The sequence below is a fragment of the Andrena cerasifolii genome, chromosome 3 (genome assembly GCF_050908995.1).
Source record: "Andrena cerasifolii isolate SP2316 chromosome 3, iyAndCera1_principal, whole genome shotgun sequence".
NCBI lineage: Eukaryota > Metazoa > Arthropoda > Insecta > Hymenoptera > Andrenidae > Andrena > Andrena cerasifolii.
In genome coordinates this window covers 6,717,475-6,743,426 of record NC_135120.1, presented here as the reverse complement: position 1 = coordinate 6,743,426, position 25,952 = coordinate 6,717,475, and the positions used below count along the sequence as shown (strand labels likewise).

The following is a 25,952-nucleotide window of genomic DNA, read 5'->3' as shown; positions in this document are numbered from 1 at the left end:
AAGAAAACCCAGATCCCTTCGGATCCCTGTAATCGCCGCAAGGCCGCAGGCTACCGTCCTCTTTGGGGACGACACGCAGCAGTAACTGCACGTCGTCCGGCCTGCGCAGGCCAAACTGACAAGCCGGCTGGAGCGTGTGTGGCCGCCTTAACCCTCTAGTGCAAAGATTTTGAATTCAGTTGGAAAAATTAGACTACTTTAATTTGGAGATCAAAATACCGAATCCGATGTCTGTTTTCAATCTAGAGGAAATAATAATAATAATAATAATAATTTTCGCAGCGTGTGTAACTCAAAAATGCACTTCAAACTAGATTTCTGTCAAATCGAAACGTCAGATTGACATGTTTCTTAGACCAATATGTGCGCTGTGTCACTACTTTTAGGGCTGGCAAATGAGAATTCCCAACCCCTGGATTAAACAGGTGCCCGCCTTAAGGCAGCCGTATGCACTAGAGGGTTATTACCTATGAGCCTGCATCGCGCACTACTACAGTTTTCCTTATCCGTTGCACGCCCGTGTTATTGTTGGCTTTCGGACTCCCCTTCCGCGCGGCTCTGGTAAACATCATGGAGGTCGGGCTCCGGGTCGGGAACCGAATCTCGTTCTAAGGACAAAGAGGGGATATAATAAAAGGCGTCACTCCGGGCGGAACCTTTGACGTCCATACTTGACCTTGGCATTTAAATTGGTTGTCTATTCGAGCGGGATATTCAAATCGACTAAATGTACCTTACCGCAATTTGCTGATTATTGCCAAATGGGCATTTAAATTGGTTGTCTAAAATTAAGTGCACTTCATTTCCCGCGAGCTCCTTAATTCGCGTAAGAATCCCATTGCTGTCCCATGCAAGTTGTATATATTGTCAAATTTCCCATCGATCTCGTAATATGCAACGCGTACCGTTAATAATTAATTCGAAGCTCGCGTAGATACAGTTCTTCTCGCAGCCACAGGATGATATTACTTCTCTTACTCTCTTTACTAACATTCTTGTACATTCAGTACAATGCAATTAATTATCTTAATCAAATATAACATGAGTCATGTATGACTTTAAAACGTATCCGCTTGATGTGTTTACAAGATGCATCCCGTATTGTCGTCTAATTTCAAATGCTCCGCCGATTACTGGGACTTCAATACCGTAAAGTACGAGACGGACGCTTTCAACACCTGAGAGTAAAATATAAGTATGTCATCTATCAGATTAACGTCGCTTCCTAGCAGTTAACAAATTACCTCTGCAAAGGTTTCCAGGGTTAGCGGCAGAAGACCGCCGGCCGACAAAACGGGAGCAGTTAGGCTTCCCCTTAATGCCAGTAGGTACAGCATTTGCGTCTTGCACGAACTGTTGTACCACTGTCCCCCGTACCTGCAAACAGGGTCAGAACGGTCACGCAACCCCGACAGATTGAAAGTTCCGCTCACGTAGGTTCACTACTGAATTCAATACTAACATTTCGTTGTAAAGTTCATCGTAGGCATTTTGTACGAACTGCCCCTGACTGGTCAGGAAGAACAGGTGAATCAGCTGAACCACTAGAAATCCTAAGTATTTGTAGAACTCAAAACCCGCCTCCGTTAGTGACATCTGACATCAAACAATCCGTTGTACGGCCATTGCAGAAAATTTCATGTGGGTAATACTATACAATATGCATTCCTACGAATCAACACTTTACCTTTACTAGCGTGATACTGAACGCTGTGATCACTAGCACGACTATAATTGCGAGATAAGTCGAGTGGAGTTCATGGATATCCTGGATAAATCTGCATTGTTAAAGGTGGATGAGACGCGAAAGGAAACATGAAAGCATACAATTAGGCGGCGACTGATTGATACATGTGACCAAGTTTATTTTTACCCTGTAATTATACAGTATGCGCACTCAACAAATAACTTTCATCTGCTTAAACATTCGAAAAGATTATCTACCGAGAGATTTGCAAAACAGTTTCACCGACCTCAGAGCGCGTTTGTGCCCGCGAATCGAGGAGCATACTTTCTTGTACGCTAGGTCCATCGTCTTAACCGATTCCTTTTCGTTGTAAGCGTAATTCTCGACCGCAATCTTGAAACGGTATCTACGAGCACTCCAACTGGCAACTATTTCTCCTGAATTCTGATTGAAAATCGATTGCTACGAACGACTTACCCAGCAACTGCCAACAATCCGCACGCATGCTGCACGCCGTACATGTATAATGTGTCACAGGCGGTGTACACTATGGAAACCACACATATTCCCACCGTCATGTGCGTCCAGAAATATATGTAGTATCTGTCTTCGTCGAAGGGATAATATGCCGGGTAAATGTAATATCTATACACCGTTCCGTTTTCGGTCCGAGCGAAGTACTCCACGATACCGGCCGCAGTAGGCATTATTATAAATACGATCGTGCCGAACAGGGCGGTCACTAGGAAAGAAATAGAAAAAGGACATATCTCAGTGGGAGACAGAATGCTTATTAACGCTTTGAACGGTGCAAAGTTCTGAAAAATGCTTCATTGAGTCGGCCAGGCCTTTCCGAATGATCACTTCTGCGGGAAAGTCTTGTACAAAGCGTACCAAGCAAACTTTCCCAGAAAATCGAAACGTGAAAATACGTCGAGACCACGTAGGAGAGACCGGGGCAAAGTGAACCCCGGGGTAAAATGAGCTTCCTTAATTTATTCTTCAACAATAGAATATATTTACAAATTTTGGTGACGTAATAAATGTGTGTAATACCACAATGATAATTATGCACATTCAGGTATCGAAAAATGAAAATTCATTTAAAAAATTAAAAATAAAGTTTTAGACTTCCAATTGTTTTTTTTTAATTTAGCTTTTTGGATAAATGAGTCTTAAATGTGTTATTTTAACTCCATTTTTTTCTGCGTGTTTATAACAAGCTTATAAACATACATGTACACGCGTTTGAGAAAACATTAATCCTAACATTATTAAATAATTAATTTTCCACTGAGTACACCTTCGGGGCAAACCGGGGTAAACTGAGCTGCAAAGAAAAGATGCGCGAGTGATGTGCGCAATAACCTAACCTGTTATTTTTATGTGAAACCTGTCTGCCAAAAATTATTGAAGCCCATTTGAAAAAAAATTTAGATAGAAAACTATATGTTTTTGTTGAAAAATTTATTTAGATATTATAAGTACGTATTTTATTAAAAATTATGCATGTATTTGTTTTATTTATAATATGTCAGACTGTTCATGTAAACAAAGTTCCTTTCAAAACACATTTTCACAAGAAAATACAAAGTACAAATTATTAACATTAAGCTTGTATTAATGAAATATATTTTTAAAAAAATAGTTTAAATAGTTTAACAGTTCTAATAAAGTTGATTTTATAATTATATCCTCTATTAAAACACGTATTTTATTTCTGTTCACTTTACCCCAGAGAGTAGCTCACTTTACCCCATATATCTATTTTCATACATCTTTATTGAAAGGGAAAAAATTTATTCGACTTCAAACATTTTTCATCCCACTTTGCCCCGGTCTCCCCTAGGTACATTGTACAGTATGCCAATTGCTCTACCTAGAAACACGCCGGCGCCACTCAAATTTTTAACCACCGAAAGTAATTCTAGCAAGAAGTTGTAACTGTCACATGTAACTAGATCTGTTTCGAATAGCATTCCCGCGACGTCCCACAAAAATGAGAGTAACTTATCTTACATACCCATATAGGCAACTGTAAATAACACTCCTCTTTTTCCATAAACGTCCATAATTTCGGTCTCGGCTGGTGGCCTATTTGTATCCCAATCACTATACATGCCATTAACAAGGCCCTCCAACTGTAATGCCGTTAATTTCATCTACCAGCGAAGAAACGAGTACAGTGGACAAATATCTCCTCACCTTGTCATAGTTCATAGTGTAATTAACGAGCTTTAATATGATTCCGCTCGCTGCAACAAGGAAGGGGCATTGCTCTATTAGGATATCCGGACTGAAAAATACTATGACCCTCAAAATCTGTAAATGACGATAGCACGGCAACTGGTAAATTAAGAGTTTGAACAGGTTCGATAACACATACAGTATTTTTACGCTGGATAGTAAATCAGTCAATTAAGATCAGGAATAACGAATGTGAAAGTAAGATGGTTTTAAAGACAGAAGAGTCATTCCCGACCAACTCGATTACTTTTTTCCCTCGATGTCTCGGATTTTGTTCAAACCTGAATATGTTGTAGTCCTCGTGAAATTAGTGGGGGGTTTAATTCACCATTTTGTCGATTTCGAGTTTGTTTAAAAAATACAGGTCCTTGAATTTTGTGATTTTTGCCTATTTTCGTGAAAGTGGGTTGTACTTATGAATTTTTATCTGGGAAACTATTTGTCAGATTTAGTTTATTCTTACGGCATTTTAATGTAAAAGGATCGGCCTTCCTGAATAATTTTTTTGAGATCACAATAATTAATTTTGCAACATTGAAAATTACAAATAAATTTTTATTTTGTAAATTCGGGTTCGAGGTCGCGATTTAAAAATCCGAAAAAAATACTACCATATTTCTTCAAGTGTTTTCAACAAAATAAGCCCATCCCCAAGGTGGTGCGGTTCCTATTAACGTCGCAGTGAAGTGGTAAATACGACGGTTCGCGCCGAATCAGGTAAGCGGACCCGGTGTCCCTTGCCCCTGTGACACTTCAGCTTGTGTGGTAGTCTCGGACACCCTTTAAAACAGAATAACAACATGAAAATTGGTCCAAACGACGTGATTTTTTTTTAGAAGCTAGAAGGATTAGTTTACTAAGTAGGTGGCGTGTTTCGTCCTTTTGAAAAAAATCAATCTTTTCATTACAATCATTAATAATGATCAGAATTATATCATGTTTGGCATAATTTTCATTGCAAAAACTCCGGCAGTCCATTGGCGGTATTTCTATGGAGATCTAATATTAATTATAGAAATTACCATTTTCATTACTGAGTGGCCTATTGCTGTCCTTGTCTTTATGACTCTAGGGTCTAGGACCCCTGAAGCGCGTGGTGCGAGAGCTTCGACCCGAGAACTTTTCACGGTCATAAAAAACGGTCGACCTTTCCGTGATCTCCGGACTCCTTCAGTCCAATTGCCCAAATATCGTTGGCAACCGAATTTTAGTTTCACCGAACGGATAGGGGTTCAACACTGACATCTGCTGACAGCCCTGACACGGACAAGTATGCGCTGCTCCATGGTAAAGCACGCAAACGATTTTTTTTAACACGGATCCTGACGGATACGGAGAGACCATCGAATTTCACGGAACTGACAAGTGTGCGCTGCTCCATTCCAAAACGAGCAACCGATACCTTGTACGTCCACCGAACTGATACGGAACGGATATGTGTGCGCAGACCTTAAGGAGACGGAACGGAGACGGAACGGATATGTGTGCGCAGACCTTAATAGCGGAGCGTGTGCGCGACGCCGGGTCCGCTTACCTGATTCGGCGCGAACCGTCGTATTTACCACTTCACTGCGACGTTAATAGGAGCCGCACCACCTTGGGGATCGGCTTATTTTGTAGAAAACACTTGCAGGAATATGGTAGTATTTTTTTCGGATTTTTAAAATCGCGACCTCGAACCCGAATTTACAAAATAAAAATTTATTTGTAATTTTCAATGTTGCAAAATTAATTCTTCGATCTGAAAAAAATTTACTCAGCAAGGCCGATCCTTCTACATTAAAATGTCGTAAGAATCAACTAAATCCGACAAATAGTTTCCCAGATAAAAATTCATAAGTACAACCCACTTTCACGAAAATAGGCAAAAATCGCAAAATTCAAGGCCCTGTATTTTTTAAACAAACTCGAAATCGACAAAATGGTGAATTAAACTGCCCTTAATTTCACGAGGACTACAACATATTCAAGTTTGAACAAAATCCCAGACATCGAGGGAAAGAAGTGATCGAGTTGACGTAGAATGGACCCAGAACTGTTTGTGAAACATTTTTACCATGGTGTAGATGGCCGACAGAGCAATACTGTAGACAAGTGTCCGTGCGACTTTTCTGCTTATCTTTGTCTGATACGGCCATACACCTGCGAGCCGACAAAGCACTTTGTTACTGCTCAAGTATCGTTTGTCCACCTCTTCCTTCTTCATGGCGAAACTGGAATAACTGGGGAGATGCAGTAGACATGCACGAAAGCGGCAAAAGTGAAAAATGGAAATGTCTATTGATCGCCTTGAGTCATTTCGTATTCCGTAGCTATTATTCGTGCTGCGATTACACCGGTCAAAGAATTTCAACGTCACACGAAGATCTATTTTCTTACTGGCGTAATAGTCCATGATGTCGTCCTATTCAACGAGCCCAGTTACCAGCTTGTAAATAAAATATGCACGCGAGAGGAGCAGCAGTTACAGCTATTAGCTATTTGCTATTGCCGCCTCTGTTTTGTGAGAACGCCGTCACGTGTCGTCCTTGTTTAGAACTGTGACTCGTTGAACAGGCATTATGCTGTTATACTTATGCAATCAAACAACGTTCTCTGGCCAGAAAAATGTTTTGATGATAAAGGGGGAATATATTGATCTACTACACATGTGAGTAGTAATCATTGAATGCTGTCTGTGTTCGGTCCTCGTTCAACAGTATTGAGTGCAATCTACTCCGCGACAGCATAAGTGGGCAATCGAAAGAGGAATCTTTTAAATTATGCTCTGAATGCTACGCTGAGAAATTTTCCTGCTGAAGGGGTGGGGGTGAAGTTACCACGATTGTCGGGGTTTCCATAGTAAAAACGTCACTGAGCGGAAAACGTCTTCTTCCTCAGGCCACGGAAAGCTTAGTCGCTATTACCATGAAGGAGAGTGCAGCAGCGTTGAGGCACATTTAAACTGACTCAATCCTACGGTCCACATCTCACGTTAGCAATGGCTGAGAAGATTAATAAGTGGTCAATAACATGCGATACTCGTTCCTGTGCATGAACAACGTTTTAAGAACGCACGTGAGCAGCTACACGAATAATTCAACTAATAACTTCAGTTTATCTTTGCCAATGTATCGGTAGGTGAATTTGGAACAGTGACAAAGTGCAATGTGTTTTCTAAAAGTTAGCTTTAATCCCAATACTTACTCGGTGTCTAATTTTTCAACCATAGTCATACTTATAAAAATTTCTCTTTTCGATCGGCACCTGTGGATCATCGACGTCTCAAGCGAAAAGTCCAATGCAATAGCTCAGGGCTGCAAAGGCAGCCTTTTTCAGCGCCAAGCGGCGAGCAACCAGCGGTACACTGTTACAAAGGGTAGAATCAGTGAGGAGAACTGCAGTGTAGGTGCGGGCTCGTAGGCGTGTAGCGTAAGTATACAGGGTGTCCGCGGGAAGACTGGACAGCTGGATATCTCCTAAAGTAGTGGAGATAAAACATTTAAAAAAATATGTAATTGAATGGTTCGAGGGGGCTAATTTATTAGCGGAAACGATTTTTTTTTTTGATTATTATTTTAAAAGATACAATGGTCAAGTTCGGTTTTTCAAATGGAACTATTTTTTTTGAAGACCTGAGTTGATAGTGCGTTCCAAGACAAATTCAATAAGCTTTAATGTATACACTTTATTTCCACTGGTTTTTAAGATATTGCGCTTGCAAAATTACTGATTTTCACTGGAAGAAAACCCTCTGGAATAGCAAGGACCGGGGACGGTCTTACTGGCGCACAGTGGTCTGGAATTAAGAATTTGGTGACATTTGTCTGTAGCTTTTAACCTATGTAAATTATCGAAACGAAATTTGCGCCAAAAAATAGGAAAAAATCGTCCCGTTCTAATCATCTATAACTTAATAATTTTTACATTTATTTATTTATTCTTTTTTCAATTTTTTTAAGTTAATTGTTATAAAAAAAAATTAATAGCTGTTTAATTAGTACTTTATTTAATACTCTTTTCAGTGGTTTAAGTCGCATGTTGAGAAAACTTTTCGTTTCCAAGATATAAGGAAAGTAGTCGGGAAAACAAAGAGGTGCAGGTCGAAAAATTTAGTGACAATTCATGCATTTGTCGAATACCATTTATCTTTCCTGTTATTTACATATTAATTCTTCAGCTTCAGGATCTAGATTTTTTTTTCTTTTTATACATGATTTTATTCGGATTGCTGATATACATATATGGTTCGGATGTTAACAGAAGTTTGTGACATATATCTTCATTCGTTGATTTTCTTGACGTTTTTCTCGTATTCCTATTTCTAAATATTTTAAAAATCTTTGTGACGTGTTTCCTGTGCCTCTTCAGAGAGTTGTCCAATTGGATGTAATCCGTGTTCTATAATTTCTGCACGGCTTTAAACTGTAATAATTTGAAAAGTTGGACGAAGTTGGAAATGATTCTTACGTGATTACGTAGAGGAAGATATGCTGAAAATATTTCAATTTGGTAGAATCTGGGACTTTTTGGGACTTTAATGATATCCTCTCTTAAAGTAAAGAATCTCGAAAATTTACCATACTGCATTCACAATTATGTTTTTAACGGATTATTTACATTAATTACTAATAAAAGATGCCATTTTATCGCACAAGACTGCTCTTTAATTTAAAAACAAGCAATTTTCACTACTTTCCTCTACTATTCGACTTTCCTTATAACTTGGAAATGAAAACTTTTCTCAACATGCGACTTAAACCACTGAAAAGAGTATTGAATAAAGTACCAATTAAACAGCTATTAAATTTTTTTATAACAATTAACTTAAAAAAAATTGAAAAAAGAATAAATAAATAAATGTAAAAATGATTAAGTTATGCATCATTAGAACGGGACGATTTTTTCCTATTTTTTGGCGCAAATTTCGTTTCGATAATTTACATAGGTTAAAAGCTATAGACAAATGTCACCAAATTCTTAATTCCAGACCACTGTGCGGCATCGCAGGCGTATTGGGAAATATTGTGAGAGCGCCATCTACTAAAGTAACCTCTGTAATCGGGTGAATCGCGTTACAGGACTGGTGTCACACAAGTATTGAAATATTGCGACAATGTTTTTGTCATTAAATAGTCTGTTAAATTTTACAAAATCGATCATCGAACAGTCGAAATTCCCAATACTGCCAATAACAGGTGACAACTAACCCGATTAGACTGCTTTAATTTTCGCCACCAGATGGCGTAGCGGAAATAAGAAAGTGCCAATAGCGAGAGGCTATTTTCGCGTGCCGGCAACGTAGTGGCGGAAAAGCGCTCATGCCTCCTGTCACAGAGGGTGGAACAGATGTGCTTTCCGTCGGCGAATATGCGCCAATAACTTTGGTAAGTGTAAAGAAACCTTATTAATTTACTAATGTGAGATCTACGAACTCCATTGACTTTTAACTATCCACCAGTCCCTGCAATTGTGTTTATCTCGTTGCATCAGGTCTACGTGGCACAAAATCGGCTCTTTCCAGAGTCACCATGATGTACAAAGTCCGACCGAGCAACCTCCCCGCGGTGTGCATCGGATAAAGCTAATGCCGGCGGCACGTGACCTTTGCAGGACTTTTCAAGGTCATCGCAAGGTCAAACAAATATCTGTACGATATGTCCCTCTCCTGTAATATAATCTAATAGTATATTTGAGAAAAGTGAATGTTACAAAAAAATTATAAATAATCGCATGAATATTCAACGAAATCAACCAGGTCCTGGAACGGAATCTCCAAACATGTCGTTTGTATTTATTGGAGATGAGGCTTTCGCTCCTTCACAGAAAGTAATGAGACCTTGAACATTTTTACTTATAAAAAACGTCTTTTCAATTATCAATTAAATCGTGGTCGTCGTTTCATAGAATGTTCGTTTGGCATTCTATCCAATAAAAGGAAAGCTTTACATAAGGCACTGAATATTAAAGTATCATCAATTGTGGACATCATAAAATGTTATTGCATTCGTTACAATTTTGTTCGAAGTAGAGATAGTTATCAGCTTGAAGATCTCTTAAGGGGTTACGCCACCCTGAAAGTTTGAAAATACGATTTTTTTCTTTGCATTTTCTTATTACGTGAAGTTTTAAGAATAATTTAAGTGATTGTAGACGAAAAAATTCCCCAAAATAGCCGAGTCATAGGCTTTCAACGAGGCGCGGATGTCGATATTCCGCAGCAGGTAGCGACCATTCTACTTTTCTTCTTTTGCGTTTTTCTCGAAACTACATTTTCAAAGATGACCTATCAAATATCTCCAAAACTATTGGTCCGATTGAGTTCAAACTTAGCACGCATATTCTTAATGGTATTATCTACGATGTAGCATATCAGTTTTTCCATCCTATACCCCATTCGTATATAATTAATGGTTTAAATTCGTTTTTTCACGTGAAAAACGTATAATTTTTTTCACTTTGCTCTCATTTGTGCAATAATTTTTTTTTCTCAAATCCCTATGCTACATCGTGGGTATTTTATTAAGGAACACGAAAATCATCGGGTTTTTGATTTCAGACGAACATGTTCGTTATAATTTGTTAGGTTAGTCACGCGTGTAACGGCGGACGAGCTTCGCGGGAGAACAAATTACTCGGTCATTTTTTAATATTTTTGTGCAGTATTTATACAATATATGCACTAATACATGCTGTACTCATAAGAAGAAAATAAATCATTTTCAACCTCATAGTATCAGTAAAAAAAATCGTCTAGTTTAGTGCTGTTTCGAGCGCCTCAGGGTGGCGCAACCCCTTAAGCATAAATGGATTATATGAAATTTAAAATTCTACTGCATCACGAGAAGGAGGTTTAAACGTAAATCAAAGAAGGAACAATTTTACAGACTATTTTGTAGAGCTGATGAATCTGTTATTTTTCACCATTAAAAATGAATAAAAGATACATATAGAACATGTAGTTTTATTCGTACACCTACGTCACAATCAAATACGAAAATTAGGTGTTTTCACTAAGGACTTGACATATTAGAAAATGCTGTCAAATTTCAAAATCATCGTATACTTTCGTATTTTCCTGCAACATACAATTGTTGAAAATAAAAATAGTTTAACAATATCATTCTTTTCACTCTCTCACTTTTAAATATAGTGCACAAATTAAACTTCCGAACATCTTCAACACAAATTACTATATCTATAGAATCGGTCATAACCGTTGTAGGCATTTCGGTCCTGTTTTTTTTACGGAATATAACAATGCTTATAACTGCAAAACTAAGTGTTATTGGACATTTGCGTATGCCAAATATTTTTATTACTTTTGTGAGTAGAACCGATCCTGAAAAAATGTCCCAGATTTTCACGAACTCCCAAATCGACCAGAAAGATTTTCATTTAATGCCCTGCAATGGATGCGATTCTAGACTCCTATGTGAAATCAGAAAGCATGCATCACCACCTAGCTTTCTAATCGCAGAAGTATCGTTAATAGAGATCTACATAGAAATGTGGAATTTCTCGCTTCGAGCGTGCATTACAGTAGCAATGTCGGAGGACAAAACCTGGTACGAGACGTACATACATACATACGTATCCCAAACCACAGCAAACAGGTTAAACAGGCTTCCAAGATATCTCATGACTGGATGGACTGATGGACTTCAATATTTACTCGTATATAATGCAGCTGCCTTCATATCGCCACGCATATAATTAACTTTGCAATAGCTCTTTCTCCACGACTTTCACAAGTCGAAAAATGAATGGAAAGTATCAACATTTGGATTATAAACATGCTATTTTGTTAAATTATATTTTTATGGATTTTCCTGTTACGAACGATAACCACACTGATTTCAATTGATTTTCCTGCCCTAGTCGATCGCGGATGCCAGAGATAAAAATTCTATTCACACGCTGCAGGCCAGGGCCGGCTTTAAGGAGGGGTGGGGCTGTAGGGCGACCGCCCGGGGCGCTAAATCTGTAGGGGCGCCGCTGTATGCGTTTATTCATTTATATCCGTTTGGTAATTGATTTTCGTGCCCTTGGAGGGGCGCCATGATAATCTTGCCCGGGGTGCCGAGTATGCTAAAGCCACCCCTGCTGCAGGCAATAACTAATACTAACGGTAATTATTTAGAAGTTTGCCATCCTCACCGATTTCAATGATTTTTGGATATGTTGTCGGGGACACGATTCCGAACAACTTTTTCCTATACATGTTACCGCCGCTCGACCTTCGTTTCCGAGATATTCGCGAAAAACTGCTGCTACCACACAATGTAGGTATTCTGCCGCATACCTACCTACAGTACGCGTCCGTGGCAGCGTATGCGCCAGCATGGGACAAAACAAATGTCGAAGCTGACCTTCGTTTCCCAGATATTTGCGAAAAACTTCTTTTGATTTATTACGACGCAACGCTTCACTTTCCAACTTCTCCCGGGTATTAGTATTGGTTGGGGCTGGATTAGCGCGGGGGGCGCGCGCCCGTTCGCGGGCGCGTAAAGCATGGTAGCGAACCGATATGAGTCGGGGTGTTGACGCGCATCCGCAAGTTTCTGGTTCCAATCACTAAACTCACATCAGTTCGGTATCACGCTTTACGCGCCCCCCGCACTAATCTAGCCCCAACCAATAGGGTGGATGCACCATTTGTGGCCACTTTAAGGTATTGTACCAGTTTTGGCCACTTCTTAAAAAATATAATAGTTTTCCGTGTAAACAATAAATGTAACCTTATATTTCTGGCGGTATACTAAACAAAATATTTATGATGTGAAATTCTCCGCATAATAATGGTCTGCGAACAATTTAAAAATAAGATAATTATGCACATAGCCAAACACAGTGCAATGGCCACAAACGGTACATCTACCCTACTAATACCCGGGAGAAGTTGGAAAGTGGAATGCGTTGCTTCGGAATAAATCAACAGAAGTTGTTCAGAATCTTGGTCTTGATAACATATCCAAAACCCACTGAAATCGGTGGGGATGGTAAACTTCTAAATAAGTACCATACTAACTTTACAAGTACATGAGATGTCTGTGCAAAAATATTTACCTAAATAAACCGAATAGTGTGATTAGTCTTGTGTGACATTTTGGGGTGTGTAGGAATGTGACCTAGATAAGTCATCGGGAGCACATTTGACGGCTTGGATTCTCGCGAGTGTTGCTTCACAAATCTCTCGAGTGAGTCTCGAGTTTTACTAGCTGCAGTACCTGCATCGCTGCATCGCTGCAAGGTGTAATACTTTCTCCAGCTGAGGAAAGCGAGCCCTCGGAGAAAGTTACCGAGCGTTCGAGTGCTGGCTACAGGCTACAGACTACGGGCCAATCAGTGCGACAGAACTCCTCGCCCTGACGAGGAACTGTCCAATAAGATAGTTATGCGCGAAAGTTGGAACAGCCTGGAAAGAGGAAGCAACGCTTCACAAAGGATGATCTTGACTGGAGGAGTCAGTGCAGACTGCTACGCGATACGAAGCGTCTGGACTCACCGCACATTCAGCACTGTGAATAAAGTTTGCGGTAGAGTGTACACCACGATCGTCTTTCAATTCATTCTAAATTAATTCTCAGAAAAACAGAGTATAAAGTAAGTACCGTGTAATCTGTTGCACTTTTCCTTCAGCAAGATCAAAGAGACGTGTTTACATCGTGCGCATAACGATGCTGCGAAACGTTGCACAACAGAGGAGCAACTGAATAGTCACCGTTAGTCATTGTTAGGTGCATGCGTGCGGAGTAATCTCTAAACTCTGAGTGATATAACGGCTCCCACTCTGATTGGTTAGCACATCCAGCAGGAGACTGGAATTACTGCAAACTAAGCGGCAGATTACACAGCTAGGATCATTCTGTAGAACGTTGTCGCGAACGATGGATCGTTGGAATAGAAAAGTAGCAGTCGTGACGGGCGCGAGCTCTGGGATCGGTGCAGCTACCGCAAAAGCTCTTGTACATCATGGTGTTAAGGTAGTTGGTGTAGCGAGGAGATTGGACAAGCTTCAGGATCTAACCGCGACACTCGGCAAGGAAAAATTCTACCCCGTCCAATGCGACATCAGGAAAGAGGAAGATATCCTGAAAGTGTTCGAATTCGTTGAAGAAGAATTAGGCGGCGCTGATATTCTTATCAACAACGCTGGAGCCGCCAGTGGAACGCCAGTCATTGGTAAACGATTTTTCATCTAATCATCACCTTATTTCTGTTCCTTTCGAAGTAACGATCGCTTAGGTCGAACTCGAAGTCGTAGAAAATAAAAATGTATACAAGATGCTCGCTCCAGCACACCAAGCCATTTTTTATTCGGTTGCGATAATATGCCGAAAAAGCTGTTAACAATAATGTATCTGTATCAAGCGGGCAACGTAAGGAAGTACAAAACATTTTGAAAATATGTTTCATAGCGAAATCTGGGTGACATTATGTTTTTTAAATGGAACGGTGGATGATTTTGGTTTGAGTAGAAAACATTGAGAGGTGTTCAACGAGCATACTAATGCACCACTTTCATTCAAACTCTTAATAGTGAAAATAGCAGTAATTATTGAGCTGAATTAGTGTACATTTTTAATGAAAGTTTCAGGAAAAGGCGTCTGTGCCAAATGGATTTCAATTAATACAGATACATTTGTGTTAATAACTATTTCCCCACCGTATAGCAAATGGCTAAAGTACCGTGAAGACCGTTAAAGGAACACCTTGGTGGTATTTACATATGCTCAAGACCAAGTCGATCGGTTGAATATTTTTGGAGTTACATTTTCCGCCAATTGTAAAAATGTCGTTTCGAGCAAAACGCGTTTAAGGTTTTCTAGTAACCTGGCGCTTTAATTTTTCGAATTTTGTTTTGCGGCTTTGGGAGCTCATTTCGGGATATTATTCCGAAAGGGACCGGTGGGCGATCGAGATGAGGTTTGGGGGAGGGATGGGGAGGGGGTGTGGACCCTAAATCTAAAATTGTAGCTTCGGGTATTTATTAGTTTCCGAAATATTAATAAAAAATTATTGTTAATTTTTTTTTGAAATTTTTTTTTGGATGTTGGTGCAGGCCCCCCTACCCGGGAACCCTTCCGTCCTGCCATTTTTTATTCTTGAAATTTTGTAACCACAGTCTGATTTTTAGCATCGCTAAACTCACATCGGTTCGCTACAATGTTTTACGCGCTCGCGAGCGGGCGCGCCTCCCCCCACCCCCCGCACTAATCTAGCCCCAACCAATACTAATACCCCGGACAAGTTGGAAAGAAGAATGCGTTGTGTCGGTATAGGGTGGATGTACCAGTAAATGAACACATACCAGTGAATGGACATTTTATATTAAAATAAGTAAAATAAATTATTAAAATAAGCAACTAATTAATTAGAGACTTCTTTTAATTTCCTGCTTCATATCCAAACAATTTTTGCAGCACGTAAAATCAATCGCGCTGCAAACATAATTTTATAAAAGTGTACATTCGTTAGCCTTAAGTGTTCATTTATTGGTGCGTTTACTCTAAGTCAGCAGAAATATTGTTAAGAGGGGGAACCGTGGTAAAGTGATTAAAAAAAATCGCTAAGGTCTACCCTATATTGCACAATTACCCCTGTATCTTTTGAACGCATTAATTGCCGAAGCTAAAATTTTATATTTGGGGCTTTTCTCCACCCCTCGTAATACCCACCAAGTTTCATCTCGATCGGCTACCGGTCCCATTCGGAAGTACAGCCCATTTTCGTGATGTTTAACTATTGATGTATGTAAAAAATCGATTTTAAGACCCCCCCCCCCCTTCAGGGGAAAAAACCGTATAAATCGGACGAAAAATCGGAACAAAAATTTTCCATAAATCGCTTCGAAAACATTTAAAAAATATATTCTCAAAGTTATAGGGTGAAATTTAACAACATATCGGTACTATAGCCTGTTGAGTCAGCGCGCCTCCGAGCGCCGACCTAACCTAAAACGCACTTTTCACTTGTTTTTCTCGAAACTAAGTTTTCAAAATTGACGCTGGGGATAACTCAGAAACTATTTGACGGATCAACTTCAAAATTTGCATACTTATAGTTTATAATACTCCTGAGAACATGAAACAAAATATTTAATCAAATTATTAATTTTAACCACCTTTTTTAAACAAACAAAGCGCAGATTATTTGCGAAAATCACACTTAATTGTTTGAAGTGCCTACATTTTTAAAATATGCAATATGTTTACAACATATTAGGTTCATGATTTTAGAATTGTCAAATAAATTGAAAAAAATTATATTGGTCTGTTTCACATAACTACCAGAGACGCTACAACCGGCGCCATTTTGCACCGCAAAAAAAAATCTATTTAAGATACTTCTCTATTTCCTTTGTATTTATCACAATGTTACTGTCATAAACCAATAAATGGGTAACCCTGTGCATGGCAGGGGGTGGTTGGAATAATTTTATAGAATTTAGGTGGCCTGAAAAATATTTGAGAAACATTGGACTACGCGTGCACCGAAGTATATTTTTTTGGCGCCTGAGCGGCACGACAGAGAAAAGTTGTTCAAAATATTATCGTTCACAACATTTGTCAAAGTCATTGAAATCTGCGCTGAAACACCGTTTCTGCGTAATTACCCACCTTGTATTATGCCAAAGTAAGGTAATAAACGCGATGACAACTGTGTAATCTGTGCCAATGTCACGATTTGTGTACACGCAGCACGTGTCCGTTGACTTATGGACGGTATTGTTTTCATGTACAGTGAGCTGCATTAATATTCGGACACAGTGGTACTTAGAAATATATTGATGTGTATCTGTAGTAATTTTAGAACTAATGTTTCAATGAAAAAATAGTGAAATTCGTCTGGGTGTTATCATTAGCACTCTGCTAAGGATTCACCCTTATTTCGGTGTACTTCTGCAGTTTGACTTTAGTACGCCACTGCAGTCGTTTCATTTTATTTCTTAAACTGGTTTTCGAACTGCAATTCGACCAAGTAATCCTGCTGCTCCCAACCTCTCTTTTACTGTGGTCTTTTTCATAATATTAATATTTTTCCGAACTTGTAGAGCTGTGAGGCGTCTAACTTTTTTATATAGTACTCTGATTGTTAACCCTTCGTTGACACACCTCTTTTTTCGATCAACTTTGACATACCTGGGTGGCTCACACCCAGAACAATTTTTAAACGACTGCCATTCTTATCTGAAGAATTCAATCGTCTTGAAAAAAATCATGGGTTAATTATTAAGGTCTGTAGAATGTATTCCAATAGTTTTTTTAATGAAATTTCATCACAGTTTTTGTAAAAAAAAATTAGATTACCATGTGTCGAGAAAACGCGAAGAAAATCTTCAAAAAATTATAACTTTTACAAATTCCAATATTAGAAGCTAAAAATCTACAGTGTTATTATTCAGATATAATATTTTCAGAGAGAAAATAGTTTGCAAGTCGGCTTTGGAAAAAAGGTATTTATTTTACATGTAGAAGGTACAGAGCGTCAAAATCAGCTTATGGGTGGCTCACACCCAGAGTGTCAACGAAGGGTTAAATATACCATGTTTGGTCTTCTAAAGTGTTTGAACGCTTCACTAGGCCCTATTGTTTCGCGCAGCTTGACAGTATATTTCAGTGTAGTTCTTAACAACATTTACTCGATAATTGAATAATTTGCACTTGACAGTTTTAATGTTCCTGATCATAAGGTACAACCGGATAATTTCGACGGCACAAAGATTTTCTTCACAACAAAAGAATTGGCAAACAAATGCCATTAAATAATATTCTAGCGTAAAATTGACTATAAGTTGTTTATGCCTGAACATTTTATTCAGGCAACAGTAATAAAAAAGTCGAGGGGTTTGATAAGAGCATGAAATAATCAACTACACTGCATTCCACTTTAGAGCGGACTCGTTCCGCGCAGGGATATACTGTTGATTGGTAGGAAACCGGCAGGGAAAGTGCTACGACGAATCGCGTATGTCAGAGTCGTGGGAACTGCGTAGATCGGTCGTAAAGTAGGGGCGTATGTCCGCTCTTGGAATGGAGCGTAGGTTATTTTTGCCCGGGAATGTACGAGGGTCAGATAAATATAAACCGAATTATTTTGTAGCAGTCGAACATGCGAACGTGCGCTGTCGCGACAGTGTGGGGAAGTCAGTGAACATGTTTAGACTCACTTCGCACGATTCGTCTAGTCGCGTCATTGCCCTGTTAGATGCTAGGACATTGAACGAGCAAGCAGTACACTAGGCGCCAGAATCGGCTTCGCTTCGGAAATTTGGCAACGTTGCATGTCACTAGAACCGCTGCGTTATGCCTAGTGACACGCAACGTTGCCAAATTTCCGAAGGGAAGCCGATTCTGGCGCCTACTGTACCCAGCGCCGTTGCGCAACGTTGATGTTCGCCATGAACGTAGGATGATTAATGTTGCGTTCTACTGCAAACTGTTAGACAAGTCAAAACAGCTTAGTTATCGGTCCAAAAGACGTGACGTTGTTACGTTGTAGAGAAAACACACTCGTGTTCCCCAAATAACGTTATTTATTGTGTAGAATAGGCTTTTTACAATCGAGAAGTCTTAGGTATACGTATCGCGTGAAGATGTAGTGTCTACTGTTCCGGAGTGGAGTCTGAGGCGTCGCTAGAGCCCTGGGGATTTTATATCCCTTGAGGGAGTGACATCTAGTATAGCCGTCTTGGCCCAAAAGGAAGGGGCGCGCTCTTCCTCAGGCTTTCGCCTATACGAGCATTTGGCTTGCAAGGTGGTATTAGCTGTACATAACTAGCGACCCCGCCAGGGCCGGGCCGGAAAAAGCAAAGAAGGACCACGCTTGACTCCACGGCGTCCACTGTAGCAATTTTTCTCTCTGAGCAGCATGCCAGGTCACGAAGAATATAATACATTCGCAACCAGACTAAGTCCCTGGCTATCTTCTGCTCTGTTTGGGGTGCATGCACTCACCCGGGACCACCAGGGACGCTCTGGTGGCCGGGGACGGCCTTGCATAAAATCACATGCCAGTCCCCATGCGAATCGGGTACACCGGGAACGCAACCGCCCGCACAGGGGTTAGAAGAACCACCTGCCCCTGGTGGAGCATGAGGGAGTGACAGCTGTACTGTCCTTTATGGCGGGAAAATCGGGTGGGAAGATTTGACGGGAGGACTTGGCGGTAAGATTAAAAGGGATTGTAACCGCTGCCTAACCCTAACCCGAATCCGGTTATCCCAAGGGAAAGTAACCACGAAGGAACGGCTCCCAATTAGTACAGAGAGCGGGTTACAAGTGACATACGACATTCTACGTCCAAAATCCGACTATGGTCGTTCGTCCACCGCTGCGTTGCAACTGCAATTTTAACAAGAACCGGGTTGCATGAGTAGTCGTCACCGACTGACGTCGCCTAGGATTAGTAGCACAGAGTGACGCATTATGCGAGGGAACTAACTTGGGTACGGCACCCGAATATCTGGTCATAGGTTAACATCAACGCTTAGGACAGTCCCGCGAGACTGAGTTGGCTACAGAGCAACGACGCAGAAAACGGCCAATGACCCGTACACTCGTTCGAGACGATGCGTGTAGGACCCTGTTCGAAGCTAGGATAGATCGGCGCATCGTCCATGACAAGCGGACTCGCGAGTAAGACCTCTCCGTCGGCATGCGGCAAACAAGTAGTCCGGGCCTACAAAAAGCCGACGCGACGTCAGGAAGCGAGGAAACCACCCCGTCGGGTTAAGGAGATGCCTTTTGATAATGCAAGTCCGTTAGGACATGTCTCTCCCTTTGTGGCCTCTGCGCATCACGCCACCCCGACGCACATATAAACTAAACTAAACTAAACTAGGCCGCATACAGACTTGAACACGAACGCGAATGAGGCAAGCCGAGGCAGAATGAGTATACAACTGTTGCATGTCGGTGAAGTGCTTCGGGCAAAGATTGTAATCCGCCCGGAGCGGGTTACTAGTAACATAAGACAGTCTGGTTTAGACAGCCACTTAACTTACTCTGGTCATCCGACTGAAAAAATGAACAATCTTTATGAATTTTTTACTCAATGAATAACAAATATAATCGTGCAAAACTTTTTACATAAGACAGGGTGATTCTCTCGGTGCGCCTGATCAAAGAGATGCCGCCTGGTCAACCGTGACGAGGTCAACCCCCCGTGGTGCTTCTCCTAATTTATGGATTTCGACCCTCGAAGGGGTTGGAGTACCTATTAAGAAGTGCGAAATGTCCCGTTTCCGCATATCTCACCAGATCTCTGCGAAAACGGTGCCAATCGATTCCTTATGTTTCGCCGATGAAACTAACACCAAGAACGACGCAATTCGGAGCATAATGAAGGAAATCACATGAAAAATTGATTTGCATAATTTCAAGATAACTTCGTTGAAAATAGTCCGATTTACATGACATTTGGTATGCTTTTCATCGGAAAAACACAAGGAATCCATCGGTGTCACTTCCATATCGATACGATAAAGAATAAAGAATTATTTATTTTCTGAAACAAGTATGAATCCTCGGCCGACCGCAGCAAATTGAGGTCGGCGCCCCCCAGTCCAGGGTGGAAATGTGAAATATTCATTGCAGCGTATTAAGAAATTCTTTATTCTTTATCGTATCGATATGGAAGTGACACCAATGGCTTCCTAGCGTTCTTCTGATTAAAATCATACCAAATGTCATGCAAATCGGACTATTTTTACACAAGCAATTTGTATTCCTTATGTAAAAGTAGTCCGGGTTACAATCCCTAGCTCCGGGGCCGTTCGCCGCAAGCCTCGGGCCGATCCGACAACTTTGGATCGGCCCGAGGCATGCGGCGAAACCAAGGGAAAGACAAGCCTCCTTCTATACATGTTTATTTATGATTTTTTTTTAGAAATACGAATTTTCAGTGGCATCACATATTTTCTTTACTACTGCGTTGTAGTCTATAAAAAGACGAATTTATAACTTTGCACAGAAAAATTGAAAGCAAATGATACTCTTCACATATTTTCATCCTCGTTCGGTGTTGAAGATTACTTTGTATAGGTTAATGAATTTGGGGATTTTTTACAATGGATGATGTTCTTAGTGGCTCACTCTGTACATTAATTTTCTTTCAGATTCGTATTTCTCAAATGCGCAGGCAAGTATGGAGTAGTGTGCATTCTCAAAGTCCCCAAATACCTGACTTTTAGAGAATGTCATAAGTGCTGGCCTTTTATTGCACTTTGAAACATCTGTTTTAAGGAACCTACATTTTTTTTCGTGAAAGAGGAATCACATAACTTGAAGAAAATTGTCCTGACCCCTAAAAACATTCCTTCCACTTTTAACACTTTTATGAATTACATAAAAATTTATTCTTTACTTTACGTTATTATAAATAAAATGTATCCTCTATGATGTTATAAAAGTTTCCTCAGTTTGTCTTAGCTTGCCTCAGCTTGCCTCGGGGCGCCCAGAACGAAAAATCTCAATTTGTCCACCCTCGGCTTGCCTCATTCGCGTTCGTGCTCAACTCTGAACGCGGCCTTATAATTATACATATATTACATTGTGTTGCAGACTCGCCAACTGAGGAATACCTTAAACTCCTAGAAACCAATTTACTAGGTCCAACAATTTGTGCCCGAGAATTTTCACAGTCTATCAGAAAGCGTAATGTACCCGGACATATAATCAACATTAACAGGTATGTAATTTTTTTATACATATGTAACACAGCTACGAGGGTTAACTTACGCTAAACAATAAAGTTTAAATTACTGACTATGTACCTACATAGTTCGATCGTTGCTCCGAGCTACAAACGTTTAAGGATCGCAGAATAAGGTCGAGAATCGCGAAAATTCCCGAAATCAGCGATTTTCGACCTTATTATGCGATCTTTAAACGTTTGTAGCTCGGAGCAACGTTAACTGATTTTGATGAAATTTTAAGCACGTATACAACTTACTTCAATCTACAAACGGGTTTTTTGAATTTTCATTACAGGCTCACAAAAAAAAGTTAAAAAAACGACCTTTACTATTTTTTTCGCTATTCCGACCAAATACATTTTTTTTCAAAACGACCAAATACGTCATTTAGCAAACTAATCCTTCTAGCTTCTAAAAAAAACTCAAGTCGTTTGGACCAATTCTAAAAAAATTATGCGATTTTAAAAAGTGTCCAAATACTTTTTTTACTCACTGTACGTAATCTTTCTCATTCAATAAAGGCAAGCCAAAAAGATTCTCCGGTTCGAAAGAAGGAGACGTTCGGTCTCGAACCGTCACCTTGTTTCGGGAGAAATGTGTATGTCGTTTGATCTTTTAGTTGAACGGTACGTACTGTGCGCGGATGGAAAGAAGTCGGTTGAAATGTCACAGGGGCAAGAGGGGTTCTCCGCTCGCATTGGCTCCCCCCGCCCGTGTTCCGTTTGCTTACTTTGTATTCGTCGACATTGTCGCGCCGGCCAATATAGGGATATACTATTCGGACCTGATATTCGGACCCTGGAGTTTCGCGACCGACTTCTTTCCATCCGGGCACAGTAGAAGCTGGACATACGCGCCAGATGGCAATTGGGTGCTACACCTCGTTCGAAGATCAATGCCGAACAAAATTCGTGGTCTAGTAACAAGGCATTGCTATATGATATGATTTGAAAAAATAAAAATTTGAAGGGATTATATTCCAACATCTAACGTCTCAGGGTTTGAAACCGTAACTATACGTATGCACGCCTATAATTTATAGCATAGCTGGACTCTACGCAGAAGCCATACAGATACCACTTGGATTGTACGGCCCCACTAAATATGGTCTGAGAGCTTTGGGTACGGAACTTCGTCACGAAATGATACAGGCCAAATTACCCATTAAAATTACGGTAAGACTTAATGTAGAAAAATTGTCACCTCGGTGTCTCGACATTTTCATGCAGGGTTGCCAGGTGTACTGGATAAATGGCGGTGTGCTGGCCCATATGACGTCGTACATATCTTCTCTTCGGTCGTACGGTGTAGGAGAAGGGGAACACTTATATTTGGTTGGTCACGCCGTGACGTCATACCAACGCTAAGCCAATCCAAGCCGAGTGACGTCATATATGCCCGTACGGCGCACTGGACCGGTTGGCAACCCTGTTTTCAAGTGTCAATATAATGACTGATACAGTGTTGTCTTACAATATACATGATATACATGTTCCGGTGCCCTCCCCCTCCCCCTTTTTATTTGCATATTACCAAGTGGTATAACATCCCTACCTAAGTAGTATAGCACAATAAAAGCTTTGTTAAGTATGTATTTTCTGTCCTATATTTGAAGAGTTCATTTTTCTAGTACTTATTGTAGTACAACATTCTACGATGGTCAGGATAATGTATTTGGAAGTCCTTTTTTTTCAAATGGATCGTGTCAACACCCCGATTGTATTAATTTATCATGGCACTTTTTATAATTAATGTTATATAATACTCAATAATAATTTAACGAATAAATTCATAGTAATTGACTCAATTCATTGTGTAAGACTTACTTATTACTACTTACGCTGTAAGTTAACGAAATCATAAGATATTTATAATATGTTTATTTTCTAACAGAATATTAGTCCTGGAGCAGTGTTAACAGATATGTTATTAGATTTCATTAAGAATCAAGAGGAGTCCAAGAAGCGGAATATTCTACAAGACAAGGACATCGCTGATGCAGTGATTTATGCTTTAGGAACGCCGGAACGTGTAGAGGTAAGCACGAATACAGTAAAGAGCAGGCATTTCGTGACACATTTTAAACGAATTAATGCCCCATATATAGGTATATGTATACGATCTCAATATCTCTTTCAGATCCATGAGGTCACAGTTACAGCACAGAATGGAGTACTCCCTCGAGCCACAGAATGACTGAATTTGACTTTGTCCCAATAAAATTATAAACCATATTTTTTACAAGCTATAATTGGATATTAGACAATTGCAAACCAATGATGTGAAACAAACATTCGCGTTAAAATTAAATTATACAGAGTGTTGCAAAACTTTGTTCTATTATTCTAAAACACAAAACCAGACAGAAGAACTAAAATAAGGATACAGAATTCTATTGTTTTTCTACTGAAGGTTAATGTACAGTAATTCACGGTAATGGTATTTTCCTGAAATAATTTGTTCTTTAATTACATTCGCCTGGTCCACAACTACCGTCTTAAATTCCTTATAAAATCCTTCGTTCAATACCCTGCGTTTGTAGAGCAGAAGCAATGTATGCTGTTGTTAAATACAATGAGATTTCAGACAGAATATCATGCTGGGGAAAACTACATTCACGAGCGGAGGCTACGATCGGGCCAAACGATTTTTTAATGAAACTGGGCAGAAAACGTTAATCTGTGCAAACAAATCTGAGACTATTAGCCGCTACCACTCAGCCATTTTGCTAAAAAATGCAGCTCTTTTTGTAGTAGAGTAGGTACTGTAATTTCGCTTGAGAAGATTTGTTCAATGGTTGCACTATCCTACTTAGTTACAAGTATGAGATACCTATACATATGTATATCGATGTAACATTGGCAATTACTTAACATGTATTAAAGGAGGAAAAAGATGCAAAATTGGTGGGTAATTATGCAGAACAGGTGTTTCCTCATCGATTTTTACGACCTTGAAGTATGCTGTCGGGGACATGATTCTGAACAACTTTTTCCTATACATGTTACCGCCGATCGACCTTTGTTTCCGCGATATTCGCGAAAAACTGCTGTTACTACTATAATGTATTCTGCCGTATACGTACCTACAGTACGCGTCCGTGGCAGAGTATGCGCCAGCATGGGACAGAACAAATGTTGAAGCTGACCTTCGTTTCCGAGATATCTATTTGCGAAAAATTTCTTTTAACTCATTCCGACGCGACGCGTTCCACTTTCCAACTTGTCCCGTGTATTAGTATTGGTTGGGGCTGTTGCGTGGTCCTGCGGTCCGGCCGGCGATGGTCCTAGGAGCTGGGTTGATGCCCGTGAAGCGCAGAACCGCTTTGCTCGGAATTGCGTCTTCGTAGTAGCAATTCAGTTCAATTATAAAGAAAAAACTATGTTCTTGTAATTTAACTGTTAATATATTTATTTGTACAACTTATAGACGATGAAATGAAATGAAAATGTAACAAGCTCAAAATAAACGTGTAGACTGTTCTACGTTCCAGAATGGAATGACCGGCGTCGTTATTTCTGTTTCTACGGCAAATAAAAAAAAAGGTTTTTAACGAGTGGGCTACATTCAAGCGGGGCAAAAAATCGAAAGTCAAATCATGTTATTGGTTTCGCTGTCGTTGAACGAGCATACAACGCCCCGGCCATGATTTAAATAATTAAACATACGACGCGTACAAATATTCTTAATGACAATATAATAAATCTAACACATTATAATAAATATAAAATGAACGCAATTACAATGTCTTTCCTTTTACTTTCACAAGTTCAGTTTATAATTCCTCTAAGAAAAGAGTCAAGTTTGAACTCCCGCCATTTATCATGGCAGACAACCTTCTAGCAGCAACCCTAAATCCTTATTTCGTGAAAAACGCATTCTTACCAGTATGAGGTTGCGCGGTACGCAACAGGGCCAGATTAGCGTGTGGGGAGCGGCGCCACTGGCGCGCCCCAGCCGGGGAGTGGGAGAAGAACTTAGACCATATATACCTATAGACACGGCCTGCTCTATATGAAGCGACGAGTCGTAGTGAAGCAAAGATAACGGGCAAAAGTGACGTCACTTGTGGGCAAAAGATAATTGAAAATGGTGGATAGTACCTCATACCATATATACAAATGAGGTTATATCTTTTTCTCTGAATAATTTTTGAATAATTATTAATAAAGGTGCAAACATGTTGTATAAAGAATTGCAAAGACAATGATTAAATCGCATTTTCGAAAATATTTATACATCGCTGTAACTTCCATCTGCTTCTGTGTATAGCTCTTGAAAAATTTTCCAACTAATTTTTTATTATTTTTAAGTCAAACCATCTTGTTGACCATTTTC

General features: G+C 39.9%; 2 protein-coding genes across 2 annotated transcripts; one reads left to right on the top strand and one right to left on the bottom strand.

Moving 5' to 3' along the window:
* Positions 1-819: 819 nt before the first annotated feature.
* LOC143366798 (uncharacterized) lies at positions 820-4,111 on the bottom strand. Its single transcript, XM_076808151.1, has 7 exons — positions 3,711-4,111; positions 2,165-2,429; positions 1,974-2,093; positions 1,688-1,778; positions 1,463-1,596; positions 1,245-1,377; positions 820-1,178 (listed from the first exon to the last, which is right to left on the bottom strand). Exons 1-7 carry the CDS (start codon positions 3,847-3,849, stop codon positions 1,131-1,133), a joined length of 930 nt encoding a protein of 309 aa, XP_076664266.1. The 5' UTR covers positions 3,850-4,111; the 3' UTR covers positions 820-1,130.
* A 9,647-nt stretch (positions 4,112-13,758) lies between these two features.
* LOC143367047 (farnesol dehydrogenase-like) lies at positions 13,759-25,114 on the top strand. Its single transcript, XM_076808662.1, has 5 exons — positions 13,759-14,098; positions 21,481-21,607; positions 22,657-22,789; positions 23,508-23,651; positions 23,754-25,114. The coding sequence occupies exons 1-5, from the start codon at positions 13,804-13,806 to the stop codon at positions 23,808-23,810; spliced, it is 756 nt and encodes a 251-aa protein (XP_076664777.1). The 5' UTR covers positions 13,759-13,803; the 3' UTR covers positions 23,811-25,114.
* The last annotated feature ends 838 nt before the right edge of the window (positions 25,115-25,952 follow it).

Bases quoted from the DNA above. Each gene is read 5' to 3' on its own strand.
- LOC143366798 (XM_076808151.1), bottom strand. From the start codon at position 3,849: ATGAAATTAACGGCATTACAGTTGGAGGGCCTTGTTAATGGCATGTAT. The intron at 1,378-1,462 runs GTTAGTATTGAA...CCCTGTTTGCAG, and splicing joins GATGAACTTTACAACGAAAT to GTACGGGGGACAGTGGTACA. The intron at 1,179-1,244 runs GTAATTTGTTAA...TTTTACTCTCAG, and splicing joins CCCTGGAAACCTTTGCAGAG to GTGTTGAAAGCGTCCGTCTC.
- LOC143367047 (XM_076808662.1), top strand. From the start codon at position 13,804: ATGGATCGTTGGAATAGAAAAGTAGCAGTCGTGACGGGCGCGAGCTCT. The intron at 21,608-22,656 runs GTATGTAATTTT...TATAATTTATAG, and splicing joins CATATAATCAACATTAACAG to CATAGCTGGACTCTACGCAG. The intron at 22,790-23,507 runs GTAAGACTTAAT...ATTTTCTAACAG, and splicing joins AATTACCCATTAAAATTACG to AATATTAGTCCTGGAGCAGT.